Below are 25,811 nucleotides of genomic sequence, written 5' to 3' on the forward strand. Positions count from 1 at the left end.
TGGAAATCAAATCACAGTAAACTGAGGTCATGACAATCCATATGGGAAGTTCCTTCTGCCAGATGTTAAGCCTCATGCCTGAAAGAAAGGATGGAGGGCACTCCTGGGGTCTTGTTAATGACAGCTGAGAAGGAGGGGAGAGGACAGGAGGTGCAGGAGAACTGACAGGTGGAGGGGGAGTCCCTCGGCGTCCAGCCCTGAGCACAGGGGGTACGTGATGGTGGTGCCAACCACCCGTCCCTTTACTGGCACATGTTTATTGAGCACTTCCAGGCACCAGGTTCTGTGCCAGGCCCTGGGATGCAGCAGGCAACAGGGCAGAAAAGGCCTCTCCAAGAAGGAGGGTGTCAAGAAGAGCCAGCGAAATGGGGCTCTGGGAGAAGAGCGTTCTGGCAGAGGGCACAGTAAGGGCAACGACTCTGAGGCAAGGAGAGACTCGTGTCCATGGAATGAAAGGCTGGCGTGGCTGGAGTGGGATGCTCGTGGAGAGAAGGGTGTGAGGCTAGGCTGGAGAAGTCAGCCGGGAGTTGGGGGTCCACACTCAGGGCCCTAGAGGCACGGTGAGGAGTTAGATTTTCTTTATTCTCAATGTAGTAGAGATAATGCCAATTAGAGGGGTTGATGACAAACTCCATTTTAGGTACCCGGAGTTTGAAGTGACAGAGTGGACATGTCTGGACCGTCCAAGGGGTCTTTGGAATTGGAAGATGGTACCCCAGGAAGAGAGGCCAGAAGTTCGTTGATGTCAGCGAGCAGGGCCTGCATGGGAGCCAGGAGCTGGATGAGGGCAGTGTCGGGAGAGGACGGCATGGAGCTGAGGGGTTTGGGCACCACCAGACTTAGAGTGCAAGGAGGAGTGGAAGGCGCCATGACACAGAGAGAGGAGCCGTTGGCCGGGGAAGTGGAGAACCAGGAAGGGATGATGTCTCCTAAGCTGGTGGAGGGGGGACTGCTGAGTGGAGGAGCTTTGCCTGGGATGTCAAGCAGGGAAGGAGAACTGAGAAAAGGTGGTGTACTTGGAGTCATTGTGTACTTGGAGGAAGTCACTTCAGTGGAGGGTTGTGGGAATTATAGAACTCTTATGGATGCCGGGAACAGAAAACCACAAAGGGATGGACTTCAGGTGCGGCTGGATCCAGGGGCTCAAATGATTGTCATCAGGACTCACCATCTCTCAGCTCACGTTCCCCAGGTTCGCTTCATTCTCAGCCAGGCTCCCCACACACAGTATAGCAAATGGCATCCAACAACCCCACCCCTCCATCCTCCCAGCCCAGCAGTGCCCATTTAAAGAGAGCCCCCCTCTCTCCCCGTAGTTCCTTTCATGAGCCCAGCATGGAAGGATACTGTCAGTGTTTTGCCTAATCTGCATGGACTGAAGGTGGGGAAAATCAGAATTTTGTTCCTAGGAGGAGAAGTGGAGTCTGGGTGGGCAAAACAACAACTCTGCACACAGGAGCCAAGTTTCAGGGGGTTGAGAGAGGGTGATGGTGGTGAGAGAGGGCAGTGGTGATGAGGACGCAGTGTGTTCGGTGAAAGGAGAGAGAAAATAGGACGGTGGTGGGAGGGAGCCCCAAGATCAGGTCAGTTTCCTTTTTCTCTCAGGTAGGAGAGATTTATGAATGTCTGCAGACAGAGAGAGGGGAAGATGCCAGTGGGGCAGGAGTGATTGAAGATTCTGGAGAGAGGAGATAATTGATGGGGCCAGGCCCCCGAGGAGACAGGCAGAAAATGGAGTGCAGGGCGCAGCACGATATGAAAGGAGGAAAAACAGAATGTCAGTGTCATCAGTTGCTGTTTTTTCAGAATGACACCCTTACATGGCAGTTGGCCATGGCGTGGCCGTGAGGACCGGCCGCTGCTTAGATGCACACGCCGGGGCTTTAATGTTCTACAAGCAGGAGAGCAGGGCCGTCAGAGCCACGCCTCCGAGGGCCAGGCCCGCGTTCTCCGCATGCCCCAGACGCAGCTTCAGCTCTCGGAGCCAGTTTAAGCACAAGTAGAAGGAAATTCCTTACCTTGTAATATACCTGGGTTGTTTGGTTTTTTAATAGAATTTGTCTCTGATTATAAAAATTACACGTAGGGAACTTAGAAGATAAGGTGTCAAAGAAGAAAGTACAAGACTTTCCTACTCACCATGCAGAAACGATGATATTAACACGTCGGGACATGCTGCCCACACTAGGAGAGGCCGCATCTCAAATGGCCTATATGGCTCTTTTTTTTTTATTTTTTGCGGTACGCGGGCCTCTCACTGTTACTGCCTCTCCCGTTGTGGAGCACAGGCTCCGGACGCGCAGGCTCAGCGGCCATGGCTCACGGGCCCAGCCGCTCCGCAGCATGTGGGATCTTCCCGGACCGGGGCACGAACCCATGTCCCCCGCATCGGCAGGCGGACTCTCAACCACTGCGCCACCAGGGGAGCCCCCTGGCTCTTTTTTTTCCCATGTAACATTCTTTCACAAGTCTTCCGCCCGCTATTAGGCAGTCTTTGAAACACCCCGTTAGAGTCACGTGGCTGTGACAGCCTTCAGAGCAGACCCTGGGGTTGCTGACTCAGACTCCGCAGGCAGCAGCATCGCCCTGGGTCATGTGAGTCTCTGAAAAGGTTCTCACACAAGCAGAGAGTGTTCCCTTGATTTGCATGGTAGTCGCATTCTTAGAAAATTCAAAGTACACCGAGAAACACTGTGCTCTTTGTAAAACAACTAGGTTCCAGACTCGGGTGAACATAAACAATTTTTTTACCGACCTCAATGGTGCCTGAGACAGGAGAGCGTACTCTGTGCCTGGAACCATCCCCGGCAGTGAGGGACAGTCGCATCCCTGGTCCCACCCTTCAAGTGCCAGCAGGGCCAATAGGCACTGAGACAGCCAAGAGCATCGAACCACCCACTGGTTTCTAGAATCTCCCCCTGAGGGTGACCCCCACCCAGCTGAGAGCCACTGGGTGAAACGATCTCTAAGGGTCCCCACTTCCACACACGCCACTAATGGGGCTTCGCCTCTCCTGTGTCCTTCCTTCCAGAAGATGCCTGGTCCACCCGGACGCCACTGCGGCCCCAGTGGCACAGCAAGCAGGAACACACCTTACGTGAATCGTGGAACTCCCTCACCGTCTTTGACCACTCCCACCGGGGACGCATCTCCAACGTGGAGTTCCAAGGCGACATCCTGGATGAGTTCCTGCAGCAGCAGAAGAGCAGCCGGCACAGCGACCAGCCGCAGCCCTGGAAGGAGGAGAAGCCGGAGCCCATGAAAGGACAGGAGCACGGCTCCCTAGAGGTAGATGACGGGGGTGACTTTAAAATCCCCGTCCTGCCTTATGGACAGCACTTGGTCGTCGATATCAAGTCCACGTGGGGGGACAGGCACTACGTTGGCCTTAACGGGATAGAAATATTCAGTTCCAAGGGAGAGCCGGTTCAAATAGTGAACATTCAAGCCGACCCCCCGGACATCAATATCTTACCGGCCTATGGGAAAGACCCCCGTGTGGTCACCAACCTTATCGACGGGGTGAATAGGACCCAGGACGACATGCATGTCTGGCTGGCCCCCTTCACGCCGGGCAAGTCCCACTCCATCTCCATTGATTTCGTGCAGCCTTGCCAAGTCGCCCTGATCAGGATCTGGAATTACAATAAATCGCGGATACACTCCTTCCGGGGTGTGAAGGACATCACGATGCTGTTAGATACACAGTGCATCTTTAAGGGAGAAATCGCCAAGGCCTCGGGCACCCTGACGGGAGGTACGGTGTGTCTGTAAGAATGCTCTCGAAGCCCCTACCTGCTACTCGCTGAGGCTCTGAGGAAAAACTAAACTTAGTGGCTAGCCAGTGACAGACAGGTCTCTCTCCTTTCCAAGAGCTGGCCCCCTCCTCGCCTTTTGCTCCTGGGTGTGGAAGGGCTGACCTCATTGAAACGCCTCCCCTGGGTACCAGCCTTCCTTAGCCTCCTAGGGCCTGAGCCTGACGAGTGCAAGTGAGTTATGGAGTGCGTGCTCTCAGGAGACCCTGTAGGGCGGGGAGGGGTGTAGGATACGGAAGGGTGGCGGGGAGAAGCTAGGCAAGGATATCGTTTCAGGGGAAGCCCAGCCTCAGCCTGATCCCGAGGGGAGCCCTGGAGTGTAAATCGCAGGGTCTGTCCTGCCTTAAGGCAAAGCAGCAGGGCTTCGGAACCCTCAGACTCCCCTGGTGGGGACGTAACTCCCACACCCTTCCAGGAAGTCCCCCTATAAGGATGGCAGGGGGTCTGGATGGGGCAGCAGCAGCCACAGCTACCGTGCCTCACCCGCGCCTGAGAAACATCCCTTATTTCATGAGAGACCACAGTGACTCTCATCAGATTAGGTGCCTTCATTAAATCTACGTGGTTCTTATGGTCCGTGAATTCCATCTGCAAATGCGTAAAGAAGAATAAGGCTCAGTTACACAAATCAAGACCTGTTAGTGGTTTGGGACTTTCTAGCCCAAAGATTGATGGGTTTAGGTTCCTGGTCTGCACATCACTGGGACGTGGGGTGAGCTGACTCTTCTGTCTTCCTGGTACCCCTTTCAGCTCCAGAGCACTTTGGAGACACGATCTTATTCACAACGGATGATGACATTCTTGAGGCTATCTTCTGTTCTGATGAGACGTTTGACTTGGACGTGGAGAGCCTGTGCAGCCTGCGGTGCGAGGAGGCGCTGAGGAGGCCCAGCACGGCCGACGGCCTGGGGGAGGAGAGGCCCTACACCCAGGCTGGCTCCTGGGCTGATGACCGGGTAGGACTGGAGGCCCAGCACGGCCGGCGGCTGGTGGGAGGAGAGGCCCTACACCCAGGCTGGCTCCTGGGCTGATGACCGGGTAGGACTGGAGGCGGGTGGGCGCCCCAGAGAGACTTCTCCTCCTGACTCAGAGTATACCAGGAGGAATGAAGATGGATCTCCTTTAAGCTGCTGGTACTCCCGTTTTGACATTTCCCATTTTTCTGCTTCATTTTTGTTCTGTAGGTCATATTTCATTCTCTAATTATTTTTTATTTTTTTTTAAACCAAAGTGAAGGAGGTATTCAAATTTTAATCAAAGCTAGGGGAAATCAGTTCTGGTCATTTCTGGAATTTAGAGGTTGGCAGTCTCGGGAAGTTTTGCCTTGGGTTGCATTTTGATCACTCACTGTTGTTTTTGATGGAAGGGCTAGAAATGCTTTTAATAGGCGAACTTGAGAATTAAAAGAATGATGATCCTGGCAGTCACTTCTTGGGCACATACCAGTGATCCAGGTGTGGAGCACCTTGTTGTCGTGCTTAACCCTCGTGACAGCCCTTGGAGTGGAGATGATTAATATCCCCGTTTAGGAAACCAAGGCTGACAGGCTAAGGGCCTTGCCCAAGGGCACATCTTGGGAGCATAACAAGGCTAGAACTTGAATGCAGGACTCCAAAGTCCGTGCTTTTAATGGACAAATTATCAAAAATGAAAGATGACCTTCAGGGCAAGGGTCAGCCCAAGTCAAAGACGAGTAATCAAGGTGAAGAGACACCAGGGTCTCCGGGGATGTTCTTGAGGCCATGGGAGAAAGAGGAGACGGTTAAAGAGGGTGGGGGGAAGAGTGGAAAGAACCAGGAACCAGGGACAAAAGGTTCGGACACAAGAAGGTCATGACCAAGGCGGTACAGTGACATGCCCCGCCCACTCAGACAGGCTAGCTCGTTGTTGACGGTTGTCCTGGTCTTTTCAAAGAAAGCCAGAAATCTGGATTGTTACGTAAAAATCTCCCCATTAAGAAACGTTGGCAACTAATCCATGATGTTTTCAACCCTTCTGCGGGCCACAAAACATGTCCTGGTCTGGCTTCGCTGCGCAGGCCTCCAGCTGGGAGATGGCCTTGAGGCCTTTCATTCCAACATTTTCCAAATGGCAAAGTCCCTGCTCAGGAGCTCTGGTAGGATCTAGTCCTGGGAGGGGCAGGGAGGGATCACTCTCTCTGCCTTAGAGATAGGACCTCGAGCTCAGGGAGGCCCCGTCAGTGTCACACCCCTAGCAGGTGTCTGGGCTGGAGCCGCCCCACGGCCGCCTAGGTGTCCCGGGTCGGGTGCATCCACCAGGGGGCGTGGCAGGAGGCTCAGGCAGGGCAGGGCGCCAGGGAAGGCAGGAGGAGGCACGTGGGTTCCAGGGCAGCAGCTTTCCTGGAGGCCACTCAGTGTCAGGGGTTAACTTCTGGCAGACAACCTTCCTCTCCCTCCTCGCCATAGCCGGGCAGGGGCATGGAGGGGCTGTCCCTAGGGGCTGGACTGAGGGGTCATCAGGGTGTCACTGGGTACCGAAACATCATCCCCACTAAAAACTCTAAGATCCAGAGAAGCGACTTCACCTCTTTTTGCATCTCAGCTTTCCTGTCTGTGACGCAGTACAGGCACTTCTACCCTGACTTACGGTGCAGAGATCTAATGAAAAGAGTTTACATAGAGACCCAAGAAGCAGGGTGTGGCAGCCCACCATGTCTGTAGACCAAGGGTTCTTTATCTGCCTGCCCATGGGAATCACAGAGGAGGTTTTAAAAATGCAGATGCACAGGCCCCAGGGTTGAGAACCACTCTCTACGTTTGAATTCTTTCTTCTCCTTCCCTCCATCCCTCCCTCCCGATCTCTCTCCCTCCCCCCTTCCTCTAGTTCACTAGGTAAACTAGATAGGGCCCTTCCCTGTTCCAGAAAATCTAATCATCTGAGCTGGTTAGTGTCAAACTCCTCCCCTACCAGTAAGAACTTCCGGCAAGGACTCAGATGCACTCAGGGTTTCTGGGCCCGCCGTATTACCAGTCATGGAGCTCCCACCAGGGCAGAAAACACCAGAAAAGACACCGGGACTTACCTGGGGCACAGAGTGGGTATCTAGCTGGGAAGATGTCCAGTGAGATGCGTGGGTATCACTAAAATCACCCCCTTTCCCTCTGCTTCTCTCCAACCTGTGTGCAGACTCCTGAACCAGAGCTGCGCCCCAGCCCCCCTGTCCCTGAAGTAACCACGCCAGAGCCGGGCATCTACCAGGGCATCTGTGAGTACCTTCTCTGGGGGCAGTGTCAGGGGACGGAGGACCTTCACGGGTCGGGGGTGGGGAGGGAGTCATGGCCACTTGGGACGGGGTTTCCCGGGACAGTTGGGCAGGTTGTACCTTGACACAGAGACACCAGGCCCCGGGATAAGTCAGGGCTGAAACCAGCCTGCATTGGCGACACTGGCCCAGGCAGGGCTGCATCCCTTCAGAAGAGGGGTCCTCCTGGCAGTGTGCCCTCCCAGAGTGGCACTTCTGCATTTCACACGCAGACGTCTTACGTGTTAGCTGCAGCCCTGACCCGGGAGGCGGCAGTCGGAGCCCAGAAGTTATAGAGCAAGAAGACATAAGAGCCAGAGAGACTTGGGCATCTGTCAGTCAGGGGCTTGAGTTGCCCCTTCACACTGGACCACAGAGCAGGTGCTGGAGCTGAGAAAGTCTGCATCCTCCTGGCTCTGGGGGGGGTGGGGCAGCAGGAGTACCGGCGCAGGTGCCAGGTCTTCTGAGAAGTCAGAAATCTGGATTTTTACATGAAATCTCCAGATTTTTCAGCGTTGGTGACTAATTTTACAGTATTTTAAAACACCCTATGAGCCAAAAAAACACGTGTGTTCGGCCAGCCGGCTGCTGGTTGGTGGCCTCTGAGCAGATCCCGTCTGGGTTTCGCTGTGTCTGTTCTTCTGTCTCCTCTGCCTGTGTGCCATTCCAGCCAGTTCCTCTCTTACTCCGCATACTTCCCACCAGCACCTCCGCCTGCATCCCAGGGAATCCTCAGGCCCAGCGTTGCGCTGTGATCTCTCCCACCGGTTCCCTGTTCACAAGGCTCTGGGGGTTTGCTCGCTGCGGCCTCCCCTCCTGCTCTTTCTCTTTTTTAAAATTTTTTAATTTTTAAATTTTTGGCTGCATTGGGTCTTCTTTGCTGCGCACGGGCTTTCCTCTAGTTGTGACGAGCAGGAGCTACTCTTCGTTGCGGTGCACGGGCTTCTCACTGCGGTGGCTTCTCTTGTTGTGGAGCACGGGCTCTAGGCACGCGGGCTCAGTAGTTGTGGCTCGTGGGCTCTAGAGCGCAGGCTCAGTAGTTGTGGCTCGTGGGCTCTAGAGCACAGGCTCAGTAGTTGTGGTGCACGGGCTCAGTAGTTGTGGCTCGTGGGCTCTAGAGCACAGGCTCAGTAGTTGTGGTGCACGGGCTCAGTAGTTGTGGCTCGGGGGCTCTAGAGCGCAGGCTCAGTAGTTATGGCGCATGACGGGCTTAGCTGCTCCGCAGCATGTGGGGTTTTCCCAGACCAGGGAGTGAACCCATGTCCCCTGCATTGGCAGGCGGATTCTTAACCACTGCGCCACCAGGGAAGTCCCCCTCCTGCTCTTTCTTGCCCCCTCGTGCCTGTCATCTGCCTCCAGGTATCTTCTGAAAAGAAGAGACGTGCCATTGTCACGCCCCCTCCCCACCTCCCCACCGTTGTCTCCAGAACGAAGCTGAAGCCGGAATGTGTCAGAGTTTAGCCTCCTCCCCGCCCCACCTCCCCCTGCAGGCTTCTGTTCCCTGCTCTCCATCCCTGCCCATTGAAAGGATGTGACTCTCGATTGGGTTCCGAAGAAGCAGCCTCTGAGATGGAGTTTACTGGGGCATGCTTTTGGGGGAGGGCAGGAAGCAGGGCTGGGCAGAGGGAGAACTGGGCCGCGGGGCAGTCGCAGCAAGGCCTCTGCCAGCTCCACAGGGAGCTGCAGAGTCCCCTGGAAGTTGCCCCTGAGTTGAGTAAGGGGGCTGGGCCTTTACACGCCTGTGTTAGCATGCCACTGGATATGGGCTGGCGAGGGGCAAAGCCAGGGTTAGTCACAAGTGGGGGGACTCAGCTGTGGGCTGTCAGCTGTCAGCACTCCCAGCCACTGGAGGGATGAGCCCTTCAGCCCTGGGGATGGGAGGTGGGATCTGGGTGGTGCCCCACACTGTCCTCCACTCCGCCTTCCTAAGGCCTTGCTGTAATCCCACCCCATCCCCAGAAGCCTTCCCCACGGTGCCCACTGAGAATTCAGTTCTCCCTCCCTCACTCCAGAAGGATAAATTACCTCTTAGAAAAGACGAAGTCTTCCTTTGAATCCTCACAGCCCCTTACTTTCCAGAACTCTCTCTCAATTACTTTGGGACTTTGGGACAACCGAGTAATTTAAAAGCCAACCTAATGTAGGCAAGAGCCTGGTTTGAGGCTTGGTTGTGTATCCCATCCAGGCACTGTGCTGGGGCTTTCCCTCCCTTGTCTCACTCACAGCTCTTATTCTCCCCATTTTTCAGATTAGATTAGGAAACTGAGGCTCTGAGAAATTGAGAAAGCCACCCAAGGTCACACAGCTAGTGCAAGGCCAAGAACAGGACCAAGCATATCTGAATTCAAAGCCCAGGTCCTCACCACTCAACACACTCCCTGAGAGGCTGCCTCACCTCAGAGGTCTTTGGGAAGTCAGCATCCCCACAGAGGTGTAAGGTCCTGGAAGACAGCAGTCATTTCTTGTTTAGTCTGGACTCCCCTAGGTTGGTCAGGATCCTGAGCGGCGGGGTCCGGGGGGAACAATGGAACTTGAATTCCAATTGAGTTACGCAAAAAAGAGCATTTCTTAGCTTATGCAACTAAAAAGATCAGGCGTTGCTAGTTTCCCCGTACTGCCGGATCCAGGTGTGCAAATGACGTCATCAGGCCTTGGCATCTCCCTGCATCTCTCTGCCCTATTTCTCACTCTCTTGTCCGTCTCCCATTCAGACTCTGTCCACACCCTAGAAGCTGTACCCGGTAATCCCAGGTAAAAGAACTTCTGCTTCCCAATTAAGTCCAACAGTTGTCCCAGAATTGTCTCCTCACCTGGCTTGGGTCACGTGCCCATCCTTAACTAATAATCACCGTGGCTCACCTTGGCAGGGAGCAGGGTGTGATGGAAAACACGGATTGGCCCGGCCTGGGTCAGAAGCCCATCTTTGGAGCCAAGGGTGAGGAGTCAGCTTCCCATACAGTGCTTCAGAGGAGGTTAGAGTGCCATAACCAGAGGAAGGGAGGAAGGAGGGAAGGAAGGAAGGAGGGAGGGAGGAAGGAGGGAGGGAGGGAGGGAGGAAGGAAGGACGGAGGGAGGGAAGGAAGGAGGGAGGGAGGGAGGGAGGAAGGAAGGAAGGAAGGACGGAGGGAGGGAGGGAGGGAGGAAGGAAGGAAGGACGGAGGGAGGGAGGGAAGGAAGGAAGGAAGGAGGGAAGGAAGGAAGGAAGGAAGGAAGGAGGGAGGAAGGAGGGAGGGAGGGAGGGAGGGAGGAAGGAAGGAAGGAAGGACGGAGGGAGGGAGGGAGGGAGGGAAGGAAGGAAGGAAGGAAGGAAGGAAGGAAGGAGGGAGGGAGGGAGGGAAGGAAGGAAGGAAGGAAGGACGGAGGGAGGGAAGGAAGGAAGGAAGGAAGGGAGGAGCCACTGTCCTCTTCATCTGATGATTTCCCCAAAGATGCTGTATGTAAATGTCTGTCCCACTGAACCGGCTTCTGACCTTTCTTGGAAATGTTATTTCAGTGCCTTTGGGAGTTTTGCCCTGGAATAGCGCTCCCAGACCTTTTTGCTGCAAGGAAAGTGTAATTTCTCTGCGTCTCTACTCAGCAGGAAGGCAGAAGAACCTCCTGATCAAGGACCTTCTGCCCGTCTTGTGGCCTGTGATTTCCGAATCTCTCTTCTCTGAACCTTTGGCTTTTTCCTCATTGTATCCCAAATCCTAACCGTACTTTCCCAGCCTGTGCAAATGAAGAGAGCTTTGATAAAGTGACCCAGGGGGGATGCGTTGGGGTTGGTAAATACGGCCAATCCTATCAATGTTTTGAACGGGGATATATGACTTGCTAATTTGCAGATGACACTAATTTTGGAAGTTTTGCAAATATCAGTGGTGATGAATAGGAAAGGAGCTGAGAGAGTTGAAATATGGGAGAGAAATAACAAAATTAACTTCCATTTATATAAATACTAATTGATACACCAGAGGAAAATGAATATGGAACACGGATATTAGCTCAAAAAGGAGAGCAGTCACTTTGAGAGCAGCCCTAGATTAGACGGCGTCACAGTGCATCTCGCCAGGCAAACAAAGGGGTGGCAGGCTTGGGAGAGTCTGGGGTGCTGCCTCTTGTTTCGAGGGGGGGTGGCATTTCTCCCTCACCGGGATCCCCCTGATCTAAATCCACTCCCTCCTTCACCTCCCGGCCTTCTCCATCTCAGGAATGGTACCCACAGCTACTCTGTCTCTTGGGTCGAAACATTTTCTCTGTTCGTTAATTCCATACAGGCCATTGAGAGCCCTGTCAACGCTGTCTCCAAAGCAGATCCTGAATCTGTCCACTTTGCCCCCGTTTTCACCACTACCGCCTTCGTCCCGGCCACAGGTATCACAACAGCCTCCTCCCTGGCCTCCCTATGGAGTCCAACCCCGGTGCGCTTTCCAAGACACGGGTCCGATCTTGTCACTTCTCGGCTTCCACATCTAAGCCTCCCTAGCTGCCCACTGCAGAGAAGAAGATCCAGACTTCATGACGTGATCTAGCCTCCACCTAACCTTCTGATCTCATTTTCCTCCATCTTCTACCTCAGTCACTTGGTTCCAACCACAGATCAAATATGTTCCCATCCCAGGGCCTTTGCCCTTCCTGCCCTCTCAGCCTAGAATGTTCTTCCAGAAATGCTAGAGAATGGCGGCCTCCTTCTTATCGCCCAGGTCTCAGCTCAAACATCACCTCCTCAGAAAGGCCCTCCGTGACCGTCCCTATTCCTGCTAAGTTAGTCCCTGTCTTATCTCTTTCATTTTTTTCATGGTATTCATCACTCTGTGGAACTATCAGATTATCTTTTTGATGTGTGTTCATTGTCTGTCTTCACTGCAGTGGAAGCTCCTAGAGAGATTTTGCTGTGAATTTGGCCCTGTGAATCTCCAGGGCCAAGAACAGGGCTTGGTACCATAGTAGCAACATGTTTACCATTGACTGTGATTTTGGTGAAACTCAAATGATTGTATTTTGATTCATTTACCTACACGTATCTACTAAACACATACTCTTCAATCAATCATTTATTTTTTTAAAAAAAGCCTTAATTGACCATCTGTTTTCAGGCACTATTCTAGGCTCTGGAGATAACAACAGTGAACACAGCTAACAGAGCCCCTGCCCTCAGGGAGCTTCCATCTTAGTGGGAAAGACTGATGAAAACAAATAAGCAAATCAATGTAGAACATCTCGTCAGGTGACAAAAAATAAAGCAGAGGAAGGGTTTTGAGAGTGATGGGAGAGGGTGCTATTTGAGTTCAGGTGGCTGGCAGGGCCTCTCTGAGGAGATGACAATTAAACATAGACTCATCGTGAGAAGGAATGCATCAGTTAGCTTCTGCTGTGAAACAAACCAACCCCCAATTTAGCAGCTTAATATAACCACCATTAACTGTGATTTATCATAATTCAGTGGCTTGGCTGGGCACTCCTTTGCCTCTGAGCCAGGCTGGCCTCTGCTGGCCCTGCTCACGTGTCTAGTCAGCTGGCAGATGGGCTGGCAGCTGAATGACCTAAGATGTCTTCACCCACATGGCCTGCAATTGGGAGGCTAGCCTGGCTCCTTCACATGGCAAGACTCCAGGTGTGGAAAGAGAGGCCAGACCCCTGTATACATGTGCTTTACAGCCTCTGCAAGCTTCGCTTTTGCTTCCGTCCCATTGGCCAAAGGAAATCACATGGCCCAGATTCAGGAAGTGAAGAGATAGACTCCACTTCTGGATGGGAGAAGCGGCGAAATCACATTGCAAAGAGGCAAGGACTCGGTGGGAGGAATTTGTGGCCATCTTGCAGGCTTCTGGTGCTGTGAGAAGCTATGATGTGCCCAGGACCACGCTGGTCACACATCTGTTTCATGTGCCCCCAAGATGCTCAGAGTTACCTTGGCACCACGGAGGGCAGAGGGATCTGAGACCAAGTTACAAAATGTATGATGGAAACGACAGGGGCATAGGAGAGGAAGCCACGCTCCAGGGAGGTCACGTGGCTTGGCCTCCCTTCCAGCCACAAGGGCGTCTGCAACCTGCCTGAGCTGAAATGGGTGGAGCTACGTGAGTCCAGGCTTCCTCCTTCCAGTGCTACAGTGCTGGCATTCTGTGAAAGTTGCAACAAGTGTGGCCCTTTGGAACACAGCCACCCAAAAGAGTGCTAGAGTAGGCCCCCAGTTCTCCAAGGGTAGAAGAGCTCATGGGGCTTGGTCCCGGTCCTGCTGTAGCGGGAGACCATTCAGGAAGGAGGAACTCCAGCCGGATATTGGATAGAGAGTCATCGGCTTTGCACTTTCTGGGCAAATGAGTGACTCACCTGGGCAGTTCTGCCCAGAAGTTCACTCCTAAATGCTCCCTGATGGAGAAGGGGTGGAACAAGGGCAAAAGCATGGGAGTGTCACGTGGGTCACTTCCTTTACCTTGAATCCTCACGATAGTGGCCAATTTGCATAAAATGTCCATTTCTGACGCTGTGGCTCACTGCTGCAGTCTCCTCTATTTAGTTACTTGTTGAATCATTCCATCTGTACTGAGCTCCTACTGTGGGGCAGGTACTTTGCCAAGCTCTGGGGGCACAATGAGCTAGCAAAACAGATGGGATTTCTGCCCTCAGGGCAGATGGGTATTTACCAAACGATCACAAGATCACACTGGTGACCAGAGCGTGTAAGGGGAAGTTCAGAGTGACATGGCAGGCTGTGAGTGGAGGCTTGGTGTGGTCAAAGAAGTTGGGAGGGCTTCCCTGAGGAAGTAGCTGGGATCTGAAGAATGAGCACAAGTTAGCCTAGGCCATGTGAGTTCAGGAGGGAGAGAACAGCATGTGCAAAGGCCCTGTGGTGGGAGAGGGGAATGTGAATATGCGGGACTGAAAGACAGTCTGAGTGGAGCAAGGGATTTTGGGTGCCAGGTGAGGTTAGAGAAGTAGGCAGAAGTCAGATGACGAAGCCTGCTGGCCAAGCAGCATGGGAAGCCACGCTAAGATGTTAAGCATGGGGTGGGCAGCGTGATTGATAAATGGAGAAAAGACCCAGGGCTGTGTGCAAGTTTAAACCATACCGGCGCACTCATCCTGCAGACATTTCCTAAGCATCAACAGTGACCCAGGTCCAAGGGCCACCGAGAGGAAAGGTGCAGAGCCCACTCTGAAGGCCCTTTCATTGAAGTTTGGGCTTTCCAGTTGGTAGAATGCAGAGGCTGAAGATCACTCCTCTTCCTCTCTCCATCTTGGGTACCTCCTCTGGAACCTGTGATGTTCACGGGACACTTTTCTTCCTGCTGCAGGCCTCCAGCTGAATTTCACCGCCTCCTGGGGAGACCTGCATTACCTGGGGCTCACAGGCCTGGAAGTGGTGGGCAAGGATGGCCAGGCACTGCCCATCAACCTGCACCAGATCTCTGCCTCCCCCAGAGACTTAAAAGACCTCCCTGAGTGCACCAACGACTCCCGGACCCTGGACAAGTGAGTGTCTGTAAGAAGCACAAGCAAGGCTCATGACAGCAGGGGTTCGGGGACCTGATCTGTATCGTAGGTTTCAGACGCAACCATCAAGCGGCATCTCCTATTCCACCTTCTCCCAGCCACCCCGTGAGGTCTGGGGTCTGCCCATTTTGTACTCAAGGGAAACTGAGGCCCAGGAAAGGGCCACACACCTGGAAGAGGTAGGCAGGATTGGAAGCCAGGCTCTCCTGCGTCCAGACCCAGGTGTGCTTTGTGTTTTCTTCACGGTGCTCAGCGTGGGCCTCGCACATGGTGGCTGCTTGGTAAGCCTTTAGCTCGGTGTTTAGGCATGAGGGACCCCACCTCTCGGGCGCTGAAAGCTTTCCCCTCCCTGAGGTCAGAGGTGATGGCTGAGGAAGTCTCCACAGGTGGCTACAGCTGCACTTTCCTCTGCATTTGTCCGATTCATAAGCCCAGGTTGGGTTAAGTCAGTAAGAGAACACAAGCTTGCATATAGCCCTGACCCACGGGGCCCCAGAACCTGCAGTCTGGCACTCGGCCCCCCTGAGTCAGCACAGCTGTCAGGCTTAGGCCCTGCCTGGAGGTGCAAACAAGAAGAGTCTAGGGGAGCCAGAGGGATGAGAGTTCAAATCCTGTCTCTGCCCCTTACCAGCTAGTTGCTTAACCTCTCCAATAATAATAGTCATGATAATAATAATAATAACAGAAATTATAACTGCCATTTTTTGAGCATTTATTAAATGCTAGACACTGGACCATGCTAAGCAGGTTGCAGTTTGCAGATGTTCATTCATTTAAACCTCAAACAGCCCAAAGAGGCCCCCACTCTACAGATGAAGAAACTGAGGTACAGAGAGGTTAAAATTGTCACCCACACTAGTTGAGTGGCAGAGTCATGATTTGAACACGGGTCCATGGGAGACCAACACCCATACATTTGACCACTAAGTTATGCCTCAGTTTCCTTACCAGTAGAATGGAGACAATAATTCCCATGGCTGGAGGGCGGGAGGGGGATTGCCACATCACAGCTGAGCCCTGTCCCTGGCCCAGAGCGTGTGTGGGGTCCACAGCGGACTCCTACCTGCTTTCCTCTAAGGTGCCCCTTAGCCGCGGCCCTCACAGCCTGCTGTCATTACCTGCTCACGGGCCATCTTGGCGAGTCACACCCCTGCACACTGTGGTCCCCGCTGCCGATTGTAAAGGTGATCAGCTCATGGCTGGCCCTGCTTGTGCATATCCACACCCACCCTCCACGCAGATTGTGTTGCAGCAAATCCCAGGTCTGATAGTATTTCATCTCTACATATTTCAGTATGTAGCTCTAAACAATAAGGACTTAAACATAATCCGAGTACCATTATTCCAGCTAAATAATTAACAGTCATTTCTTAAATTACTAGCTATCCAGCATGTTTCTATTTCCCTGACCATCTTTTTCCCCCTTTTATAACAGTTTGTTCCTTGAATTGACATCCAGGTAAGGTCCATACATTGTGATTGGTTGTTATGCCTCGTTTTAAAAAAAATTTTTGGGAATTCCCTGGCAGTCCAGTGGTTAGGACTCCACAATTCCACTGCAGAGGGCCCGGGTTTGATAACTGGTCGGGGAACTGGGATCCCACAAACCGAGTGGTGCGGCCAAAAAATAATTTTTTTTTTAATTTTTAAAATTTTATTTATTTATTAAAAAAATTTTTTTATTGACATATAGTTGATTTACAATGTTGTTTTAGTTTAGGGTAAGCAGCAAAGTGATTCAGATATATATATCTATATATTCATATTCCTTTTTTAGATTCTTTTCCATTACAAGTTATTACAAAATATTGGGTAGAGTCCCCTGTGCTACACAGTGGGTCCTTGTTGGTTGTCTATCTTATATATAGTAGTGTGTATATTTTAATCCCAAACTCCTAATTTATCCCTACCCCGCCTCTTTCCACTTTGGTAACCATAAGTTTGCTTTCTATGACTGTGAGTCTATTTCTGTTTTGTAAGTAAGTTCCTTTGTAGGTTGATATGTCTGTTAAGCCTCTCATAATCTCTAGGTTCCCTTCCATCATTCTTCTTTTTTTCCTTATAAATTACCTGTTGAAGAAACCAGGGTTTTTGCCCTGTTGAGTCTGGATTTTACTGGCTACATCGCTATGGTATCGTTTAGCCTGTTCTTCAGGCCCCTGTATTTCTTGTAAATTGTTCACCAGATCTAGAGGCCTGATCAGATTGAGGTTTGACCATTAGGGCAAGACATAACCATCAGGGCGTGGATGTCACTGTGTATTCCCTTCAGGACTCATGGAATATCTGGTTGTCAGGCTTTCTGTGATGTTGGCAGCCAATACTTAGTGGTTAGATCTGTTACTCTATTGGGGGTTGTGAAACAGTGATACACTGATCCTATCACTCTTTTTTCGTCGATAAAGGGAAAATTTCCCTCAATTATTTGGTTACTTTGAGGTACAATTCAAACAGGAAAGACAACCTAAACGTTTGATTCTTTCCCTTTATTTTTCAGTTTTCAAAAGAGCAAATTGTTTCTCTAGCATCCTTTAAAACATTTGTTTGCTTTTGACTACCATAAACTCATGGATTTAAACCTACTGTGTTTGAAGGGTTTCAATCTATTACGGTTTTTATCCTATCGATGCTCAAATTGATCCCTCTTTGGACATTGGGACCTCCCAAATCCTTTTGTAAAGTAGCAGTCTCTGATAGCTGCCTTGCTTTCTGATGTCACAAGGTAGTCCAGGTTCCTCTTTTATGTGTATTGTCCCAGGCATGGAATCAGCTATTTCTCCAAGAAGCCCAGGTTCCTTCTACTGGGAAATGGTATTTAGAGACCATAATCTAGCCACTAGGGATGCTCATTGCTACTGGGTCAATCCTTGTTTCGAGGCTTTGTTTGTGGACAGAGCTAGGAAGTATCATTTAGATATCCTTGAGGGTGTCTGTGGGGACCTCCCTTCGCCGTCAGCTGTGAACGCTTCATCGGTTCTCTCCACTGTCAGAATTGGGCAGTAGTTTTGTTTTAGAGGTGGCACCATATCTAGGACAGAGAGGTAATTGCTTTTGGAAGGAAATAGAAGGTTCTCTAGCTTTAGACCTCAGTCAGCTTAATTCCACAAACACCCCAGGGTAAAATTGCTGGATCTCCTCAGTTTCAAGATGCCAGCAATTGTAAGACACACCACCCATCAATTTAATAACAGCCTTTTAGAGAAAAAAAGAAACATTACCTCCTTGGATGAACACCTCGATTGTAAGATTTCTTCCAAGTCCAGAACTTCAAAACGTAAGAGGAAAAACATAAAGTTTATTTTAAAATCTAGGAAACGTGGGGCCTTCCCTGGCAGTCCAGTGGTTAAGAATCCATGCTCCCAATGCAGGGGGCATGGATCCTATCCCTGGTCTGGAAACTAAGATCCCACATGCTGCACCACCAAAATAAATAAATAGAATGTTTAAAAAAAAATTAAAAATCCAGGAAATGTGGCAGCAGCCTGTATCCCTCCCAGGGCAGCAGCTTCAAGGTCACCAGGAAAATGGGAGGGTGAGGGGAGGAGGTCGCCCAAGAGGCTGAGAGTTGGGCCCCTATCTCCAGGGCCAGGTCTCTCAGCGGTAGTGAGCTCAGGGCTGGGGTCTGGGCTAGGGTGTGCTGGGCAGAGTCGGGAAGGATGAGACAGGATGTCCCGAGCGGGAGAACCAGAGACTGGCCAGGATGGGACTTCAGTGTGGTAACAAGCTCTTTTAGAACATGAGGGTGCTGGGGGCTCCCTCCCAGCGGTGGCGGGCTGCCCTGGGATATGCAGGCTGGGTGACTACAGGCCAGACCATCTCCTCCCCAGAGGCACCTGCCCCTTCTTGTACTTGTCCCACGCCAGGAGCTGCCAAGTTCCCCCTGGTGCTTTAGTATCTTTCTCCCCCAGCACAAGAAAGAAGGAATAGGGCTTCCCTGGTGGCGCAGTGGTTGAGAGTCCGCCTGCCGATGCAGGGGACACGGGTTCGTGCCCCGGTCCGGGAAGATCCCACATGCCGCGGAGCGGCTGGGCCCGTGAGCCACGCCCGCTGAGCCTGCGCGTCCGGAGCCTGTGCTCCTTCAACAGGAGAGGCCGCAGCAGCGAGAGGCCCGCGTACCAAAAAAAAAAAGAAAAGAAAAAAAGAAAGAAAGAAAGAAGGAATAGAATTCTTTCAAAATGTACCATGGAGTCAATACATCACTTTATAGAAATTTGGGAAAATACAAGTAGTCACCCCCCACCCCCTGACAGAAATAGATCTTTCACTTTCGCGTAATCTCTCCTGGTCCTTGTCCTCGTTTTACAGCATGAAAATCAGCGCCCCCGCCTTTCCCCATTACTGCATCATCCTTGTGATTATCATTTTAACTACCGTACAGATTTACTGAACTTTTCCCTATTTTGAGAGCTTTCAGGGTTTGCTTGTTTGTTGCTAATGTAAGTAGTATCTTGGTGCAGATAGCTTTTTGACATGTTGAATAAATTTTTCTTAGGGGGAATAAATTCTAGAAATGGGATCGCTGGGTTAAAGAGTCCTAAAAACTAGCACACACCCGCATCCCCGCTTTAAAACCCTTCATGATTGCTTCACTGTACCTTTAACCGCACAGACTGTTATTTTTCCCCTTGTTTTCCTATTCTGTCTCACTTCACACATGAGAGGTGGCTCCTCACTGCTGCTTTAATTAGTCTCACCTCCCCGTAATGAGCCGGATCCAGCCAGGCTCGTGCCAGGCAGGGGCTGCCGTGGGGACAGGAGTGGGTGTAGACCCCACACTGTGAGTTCTCCCGGCAGACCGGGCTGCCCCCATCTCTCCGCTCCTTCCCCGCTGAGTGCAGGTTAATCGATGGAGCCAACATCACGATGGAGGATGAGCATATGTGGCTGATCCCCTTCTTGCCGGGGCTGGACCACGTGGTCACGATCCACTTCGACAGAGCCGAAAGCATCGCAGGCCTGCGCTTCTGGAACTACAATAAATCTCCCGAGGACACCTATCGAGGGGTAAGCCGGGCAACGGCAGCCGCGCTCAGTCCACTGTCAGGGAAACAGCACCGTGATGAATGGCTGGCGTGGCTGCCAGAGAGGAGCATAAATCCTCCAGAACTTTCCAAATGAAGCTGGGGGAGGTTACAGCCAGGGAGAGAGAGCTGCCGCTGTTCCCTTCTGCCAACAGCAAATGCAAGCTACAGAGCCCGGGGCTGACTCGGAGAACTGCAGCGCCTTGTCTCTTCTGGGGGCTCAGGGGTCCTCAGCAGGCCCAGCCCCCACTCACAGGGGTCGGTGGCAGCCCTGCTGTTCACTGAGCGCTTTGGCGGCCAGGCCCGGGCTGAGGGCTGCTCATGCCTTTGTCGTTTCATTGGACCCGCATTCCAGCCTCTGGGAGGCAGGTGTTATTACCCCCATCTTTCAGGGTATTGAAAACTGAGGTTCAGAGAGGTCCAGTCACTCGTCTCAGGTCACACAGCTAGAGGCCCAGTCCATGTCTGCTGAGCTTGGAGCCTACACTCTTAATTTCTACACTATGTTCTTCTCCTTCTGGGTGTGAAAAAGCAGGGGCCTCTGTTGGCATGTGGAAAAGAGCATCAGAAGTGCCCCCTTGGGGCTTCCCTGGTGGCGCAGTGGTTGAGAGTCCGCCTGCCGATGCAGGGGACACGGGTTCATGCCCCGGTCCGGTAGGATCCCACACGCCGCGGAGCGGCTGGGCCCGTGAGCCATGGCCGCTGAGCCTGCGCGTCCGGAGCCTGTGCTCCGCAACGGGAGAGGCCACAGCAGTGAGAGGCCCACGTACCGCAAAAAAAAAAGAGAAGAAGTGCCCCTTTTCATGGGCTTTTCTGACCTGCGTGACCATGAACCATGAGACATTTGTCCCCTCCCACTACATGGAAGTGATGATGACAAGGTCACCTGGAATATAGCAATGCAGTTAGGGCCCTCGATGCACAGCTCTGCGTCTGAATCCCCCCCTCTGACCCTTACCACCTGTGTGACCTTTCGCAAGTGGCCCGCCGTCCCTGGACCTCAGTTTCCTCATCTGTAAAAGGGGGAGGAGGATACCTGCCTCTGGCCCTCAGAAGTTGACAGAGCCAGGACCTGGCCTGTGAGGATGCCGTGAGCCCAGGCCTGGGTCCTCAGTACGTCCAGGGACTTAAGACTGTGGGGGTTTATCACAGCGGCGTGAGCAGCCCCCAGCCCCCGGCGCTTATCTTCAGGAGCATTGGCTCCCCTGAGTGTGCAGTTTACAAACCCCGCCCAGGCCGCCCTGGTGTCTTTGTAAGCGTGCTCTTGGGTCGAGCGCGAATAAAATGTCAGCTATATTGGCGTTAAAGAAACATTCTTTTGCCTCAACTCGTGCCTCTGGGCCTTTCCCTTCCCTTGAGTGAATCCCTCTTTCCAGTTGAGCTTCCACGACCTGGATTTACCGCCTGGAAACGTTGGGCCCAGAGGCCCTGCTTCCCAGGTCTGGCCCCCAGCAGCCTTGGTGCCAGTGATGAATGGCCACCATGGGAGCGGGAATGAGCGCCATCTGGGAGGGCGATCCCAGGGCGCAGAGTAATGGAACTCTGGTCCCGCCCTCCCCAGGGAAGTGCATCAGATGCCTACCCCACAAGGCACCACTGGGCACCCTGGCTCTGAGCCCCTGGCATGAGGTTAGAGCCAGGCCTGGCACTCCAAGAGGTGGGCTTCACACCCCTCCAGTGTGTCCTTGGGCAAATTGCTTAGCCTCTCGGAGCTCTAGCTTCCTTAGCTATAAGATGGAGGTGATAATAAAAGCCCCTTCTGAGGCAATGAACCGGGGTCTGGGGAAGTCAGAGATGCTCCCAGGAGGTGGTGGTGGCCCTAGAAGAGGGACAGGGACTTCCTGGACCTCTGCTCTGCTCTGTTGCCAGCTTCACTTCAGGTGGCTTTCTCCTCCAGGCCAACCCTGGCAGCTCTGGGCTTGCATCCTGCATGCTCCAAGCCAGCAGAACCCCAGGAGCCACGTTGCTCTTGCATCCACATGGCCCGTGGGTGACAGTTCTCTGTTTGGCCAGGCCTGAGTCACAGGTCCAGCCCTGGGGCCCAGGCAGGAATTAGGCTTGAGGAAAGCAGCGTGGAAGTGTAGTGACAGCTTTGGGGGCGCCATTTCCAGCCCCTGTACACCTTTTAGGTTATGCACCCTGTGACCGACTGACTGAGTTACGGGGGGGTGAAGAGCCCCAGGGTACATGGTTATCCACGAGACCCAGGACAGGGCCCCTTCCTTTCCTCACGGAGAAGCCCTCTGCGTCTTCCGGGGTGAAGCACCACCAGTTTGGTCAGCAGCTGGCTGGGCTGCTAACCATGAAGGTGGAGTGAGGTGCCAAGAAGCCCTGATTCCAAAATGTAGAGTCAGAGAGGGTACCGGCTTAGCCCCCCTCTCTGCTGCCCTACCACCGCCCTTCCCCAGGGGAACGGAGCTGAGCCACCTCAGATCCTGCCATTAGGCTTTGACATTTACTGGCAGATCCTGGCCATCCGGCTGGCAAATTCTGCCTATAACAGGGGGCCATGGTGGCGCAAATCCAATCAATTCAGCAAGCTCCTACTGTGTGCCATGCCCAGAGGCGGAGGTAGAGAGAATCCAGCTGGGGTCTCTGCCATCAGGGGAGACCCCGAAACCATGGGGGACACAGCTAGGGAACACATGCCCTTCAAAGGACAAGCCAAGGGCTGTGAGAAGGAATATCAGGAAGGGGCCCATTTCTGTCACAGGGGCAGGTGCTAGGAGAGGAGGTGAGGTGTGAGCCAGGGTTTGGAGAAGGATCAGTCCAGGCTAACACTGGTGCAGGGTGTATTTGTGCAAGGCACTATTCTGTTCTAGAGACTTTATATAAGTCAGCTCCTCGTTGAGCCCATCTAACAGATGAGGAAGTTGAGGCAGGGAGGTTAAGTAACTTGCACAACTACTCATGGTGGATCTCAGAGCAGCTGAGTCCACGCCCTTGACCACCATGTCATACCTCCTCAGGCCACTGCAGCTGAGTAGACCGGGGAAGGTCTGTACGTGTCCACCGTGACTGGAGCCTCACCTTCCTGCTCCCCTGCTCTACATCCAGTGCCCAGCACAGAGTAGGGATGGCACCGGAAAGGGGACCCCGGCCAAGTGGTTCTGGCCTGGGAGAAGGGCCTGGGGGCTCTGTGAAGGCCCCCAGTCATACATGCCAGCTGCCAGCAGCGCCAGCCACGTCAGCGCTCACCACCCTCCTCACACTGGCTCCTGTTCTTCAGACTCGTTATTTCTGTTGTTTGCCAGGCTAAAATCGTCCACGTCTCCCTGGATGGCCTGTGCGTCTCCCCTCCTGAGGGCTTCCTCATCCGGAAGGGGCCGGGCAACTGCCACTTCGATTTTGCTCAAGAAATCCTCTTTGTGGACTACCTGCAGCGCTGCCCGCTGCCCCCACCAGCCCAGAGGTGAGGGGAGCGGCTCCATGAATGGTCCCTCCCGGTCCAAGGGCACTGGCTTTGCATCGTGCTCTGAAATGTGTACCTAAAGGGTTTTGAAATGATGATCAAACACGTTGCTTTTCAACTCGGCTGTTTTGTAAAGCTTAGCCAAGCCTCTCCGGAAGCCTGGGGGATGTGCCCGCCTTGTCTGGGGGTGTTGGGCTTTCTCATGGTCTGGAGTGCTTGAGATTTTAAATGCTTTGTTGTGCTTCCTGCTGGGAAGAGAGGCTCAGGCCTGCCTAGATTCCAGAACTGCCTGCTGGCCAATTCGGGGAAGGGCCTTCCTCCTCTTGTTTCTGTATTCCTGATTTAGAAAGATTCAAAGAGAAAAATAGAGCCTAACATTTCATGGATTCCCAGGGATTGCTTGGCCCGTCTCAGCTGCGTTAAGTTCATAACAATCTGTAAATGCCACGTTAAGTTTATTCATTTAAACCCCGTGATGTCCAAGTACCAGAGGCCAAGCTCTCAAAACAAAATGAGTTTCCCTCCACTGTAGCTGGGATCACTCCCTGGGCCAGATACTGGGGATAGTCACTTAATTATAACACTGCCCTTGAAACTGAAGAAAACCAGGCCAGGGCCGGAGGGCACTGGCCGTGGACCAGGGAGAGAAGCCCCGCGGGGAGGAGTCTGGAGGAGGAGAGAGGCTCCCTCCCGTGTGCCTGCTGTGAGCCAGATGCTTTGTGGTCATCCTTCGGGGAATCCTTCCAACCACCCTCTGAAGCAGGGATTGTTAGGCCCATTTCACAGATGTGGGAACTGAGGCCCAGGCGAATGAAGCCTCTTGCTCAAGATCATGAAGCAAAGACTTCAGGGCTCTCCCCACCTCTCTGCCTCCTCTCCCTGCCCGCCTCCCATCCCACCCCACACTTCAGCCCATCTGGCTGCTTTCTGGGACAAACATCAACTGTCCAGCCCCGTCCCACCTCAGAGCCTTTGTTCTGGGTGCTCTTCCGCTTGGAAGGCTCGGCTCTGACTCTTCCCATGGCTGCCTCTTCCTTAGCTCAGACATCACTTCCCTGATTACTGCCTGGGGTAGCCTGCCCCCTCCCAGCACTCTACCCCATTGGCCCATCATGAGTCTCACTCAGCTCTCAGAACAGTGTGGACTTACCTTGTTCATGAAGGGGCTAAAGTTGGGTGGGGTGATTAAGAGTGTGGACCCTGGAACCAGACAACCTCAGGTCACATCCCACTTCTGCCACCTCCCAGCTGTGTGACCTTGAGCAAGTGACTTCACTTCCCTGTGCTCCAGTTTCCTCACCCACAACAGGGATGTGAGAGTACCCACCTCCCAGGGTTGTTTTGAGGAATGCGAGTCAAACCCAAGGTGACGAGCCTCCCCCAGTAGATGGGAATTCCAGAAGCTTGTGTGTCCTTCCCGCACTGCCTCCCCGGGGGATAACTGACCAGCGACTCGGGCCACTGCAATCCTCTGCTTCCTGGTGCTGTTTTGTGTTTTTTTCAGACTGGACACAAAGAGCCTGGAGCGGGCGAGCATGGACTATGAGGCGCCCCTGATGCCCTGTGGCTGTATCCTCCTCCACCGGCCTCACATCCCGGGCACTGGGTCTATGCCCAGAACCCAGGGAGAGGGCGAGGCCCTTGTGGCCTCCTCGCGGGCCCTGACTTGGGGTCTGGGCCTCAGCTGCTACCCTGGGTTTCAGCCAGGCCACAGCCAAGGCAGCTGGAGCCCATGCAGCGAAACTAAGGGGAGGTTGGGAGAGCTCCCGGGTCCCTGGGGACACTGGGTGCTGCTGGGACCGAGGAGTTCCAGGCCCCGCCCCCCTGGTGGGCTGAGGTTCAGGAGGCAGCACCAAGGACTGTAGCTGGGAGGGGCCAGAGAAGCTGGAACCGACCCGGGGACTGGGCTGGGGTCTCTCCTCGGAACCAGGCAGGGAGGAGGTGAAGAGAGAAGGAATCATAGCTCAAATGTGCTGGACCCTTTCTGCCGCCCGGCGCTGTTCGCAGTAGATCGCCTGTATGAACCTCATGTGTTAGCCCCATGAGGTGGGTACTGCAGCCCCATTTCACAGCTGAGAAAACTGAGGCGCAGGGAGGTTAACTAACTTGCCAGGCCACCTAGCCGGGAAGGGGTAGGACCGGGTTAGTGGACACAGACAGCCTGGCTCTCTCACTAGCCTGTTCTCCCTCCGGCTTTATCGCCTGGGGACCACCCTACCACTTCTCAGGCTTCCCGGCCTGCCTGCTCCTGGGGATTCTGGAAGCCAGTGGGGGACAGAGCTGAGGAAGGGCTGGATGCCTGGTTGTCTGTGTGAGGTGCAGTCAGCAATGCGGGAGTGGGGGGGCGGTCACCCTGCCAGGGCCCATCCCCCCAATACTGTGATGCTCCCGCATCCCCCCCTCCCTGTTCACACCCTGCACACTTGAAACGGGTGGAGCAGGGAACAGGCACTCTGTTCGTGTCATTTTACAACCAGGGAAACTGAGGCAGGAGGTAGTTTGAGGCCTGGTCACTGTTCAGCTCTAAATACTGAGTTTGTGACAGATACGTCCCCCCTGCCAGCTCCCTGGAGCACACCCTCCCTGCCTGTCCTCCTACCTCCTGGGGCCTGGAGAAAGCTTTTGAATTCTTAAAACACACATACACACATTCATATGCAGTTTAAATTAAAGAAAATTTCATGCCACATACATTGTGATTGACTTCAGTCTCAAAGGAAAAAGAAATCATTTTTTTCTCTCGTTCATCTCTATAAACATGTGTATATATATATATATATATATATATATATATACACACATACATATATATATATATATACATA

At 53.1% G+C, this 25,811-nt stretch overlaps 1 protein-coding gene across 2 annotated transcripts in view; it reads left to right on the forward strand.

The window, feature by feature from the left end:
* Positions 1-25,811, forward strand: part of KATNIP (katanin interacting protein) — a 200,602-nt gene that overhangs the window by 167,402 nt on the left and 7,389 nt on the right. For both annotated transcript variants that reach the window (XM_060031962.1, XM_060031963.1), the window contains exons 16-22: positions 3,032-3,757; positions 4,566-4,771; positions 6,963-7,041; positions 14,355-14,532; positions 19,392-19,557; positions 22,829-22,986; positions 24,491-24,555. In XM_060031962.1, coding sequence (XP_059887945.1) covers positions 3,032-3,757; positions 4,566-4,771; positions 6,963-7,041; positions 14,355-14,532; positions 19,392-19,557; positions 22,829-22,986; positions 24,491-24,555 — 1,578 coding nt within the window. The remainder of the gene's footprint in view (positions 1-3,031; positions 3,758-4,565; positions 4,772-6,962; positions 7,042-14,354; positions 14,533-19,391; positions 19,558-22,828; positions 22,987-24,490; positions 24,556-25,811) is intronic.

This window comes from Delphinus delphis, chromosome 15 (genome assembly GCF_949987515.2).
Source record: "Delphinus delphis chromosome 15, mDelDel1.2, whole genome shotgun sequence".
In the NCBI taxonomy this organism is placed as follows: Eukaryota; Metazoa; Chordata; class Mammalia; order Artiodactyla; family Delphinidae; genus Delphinus; species Delphinus delphis.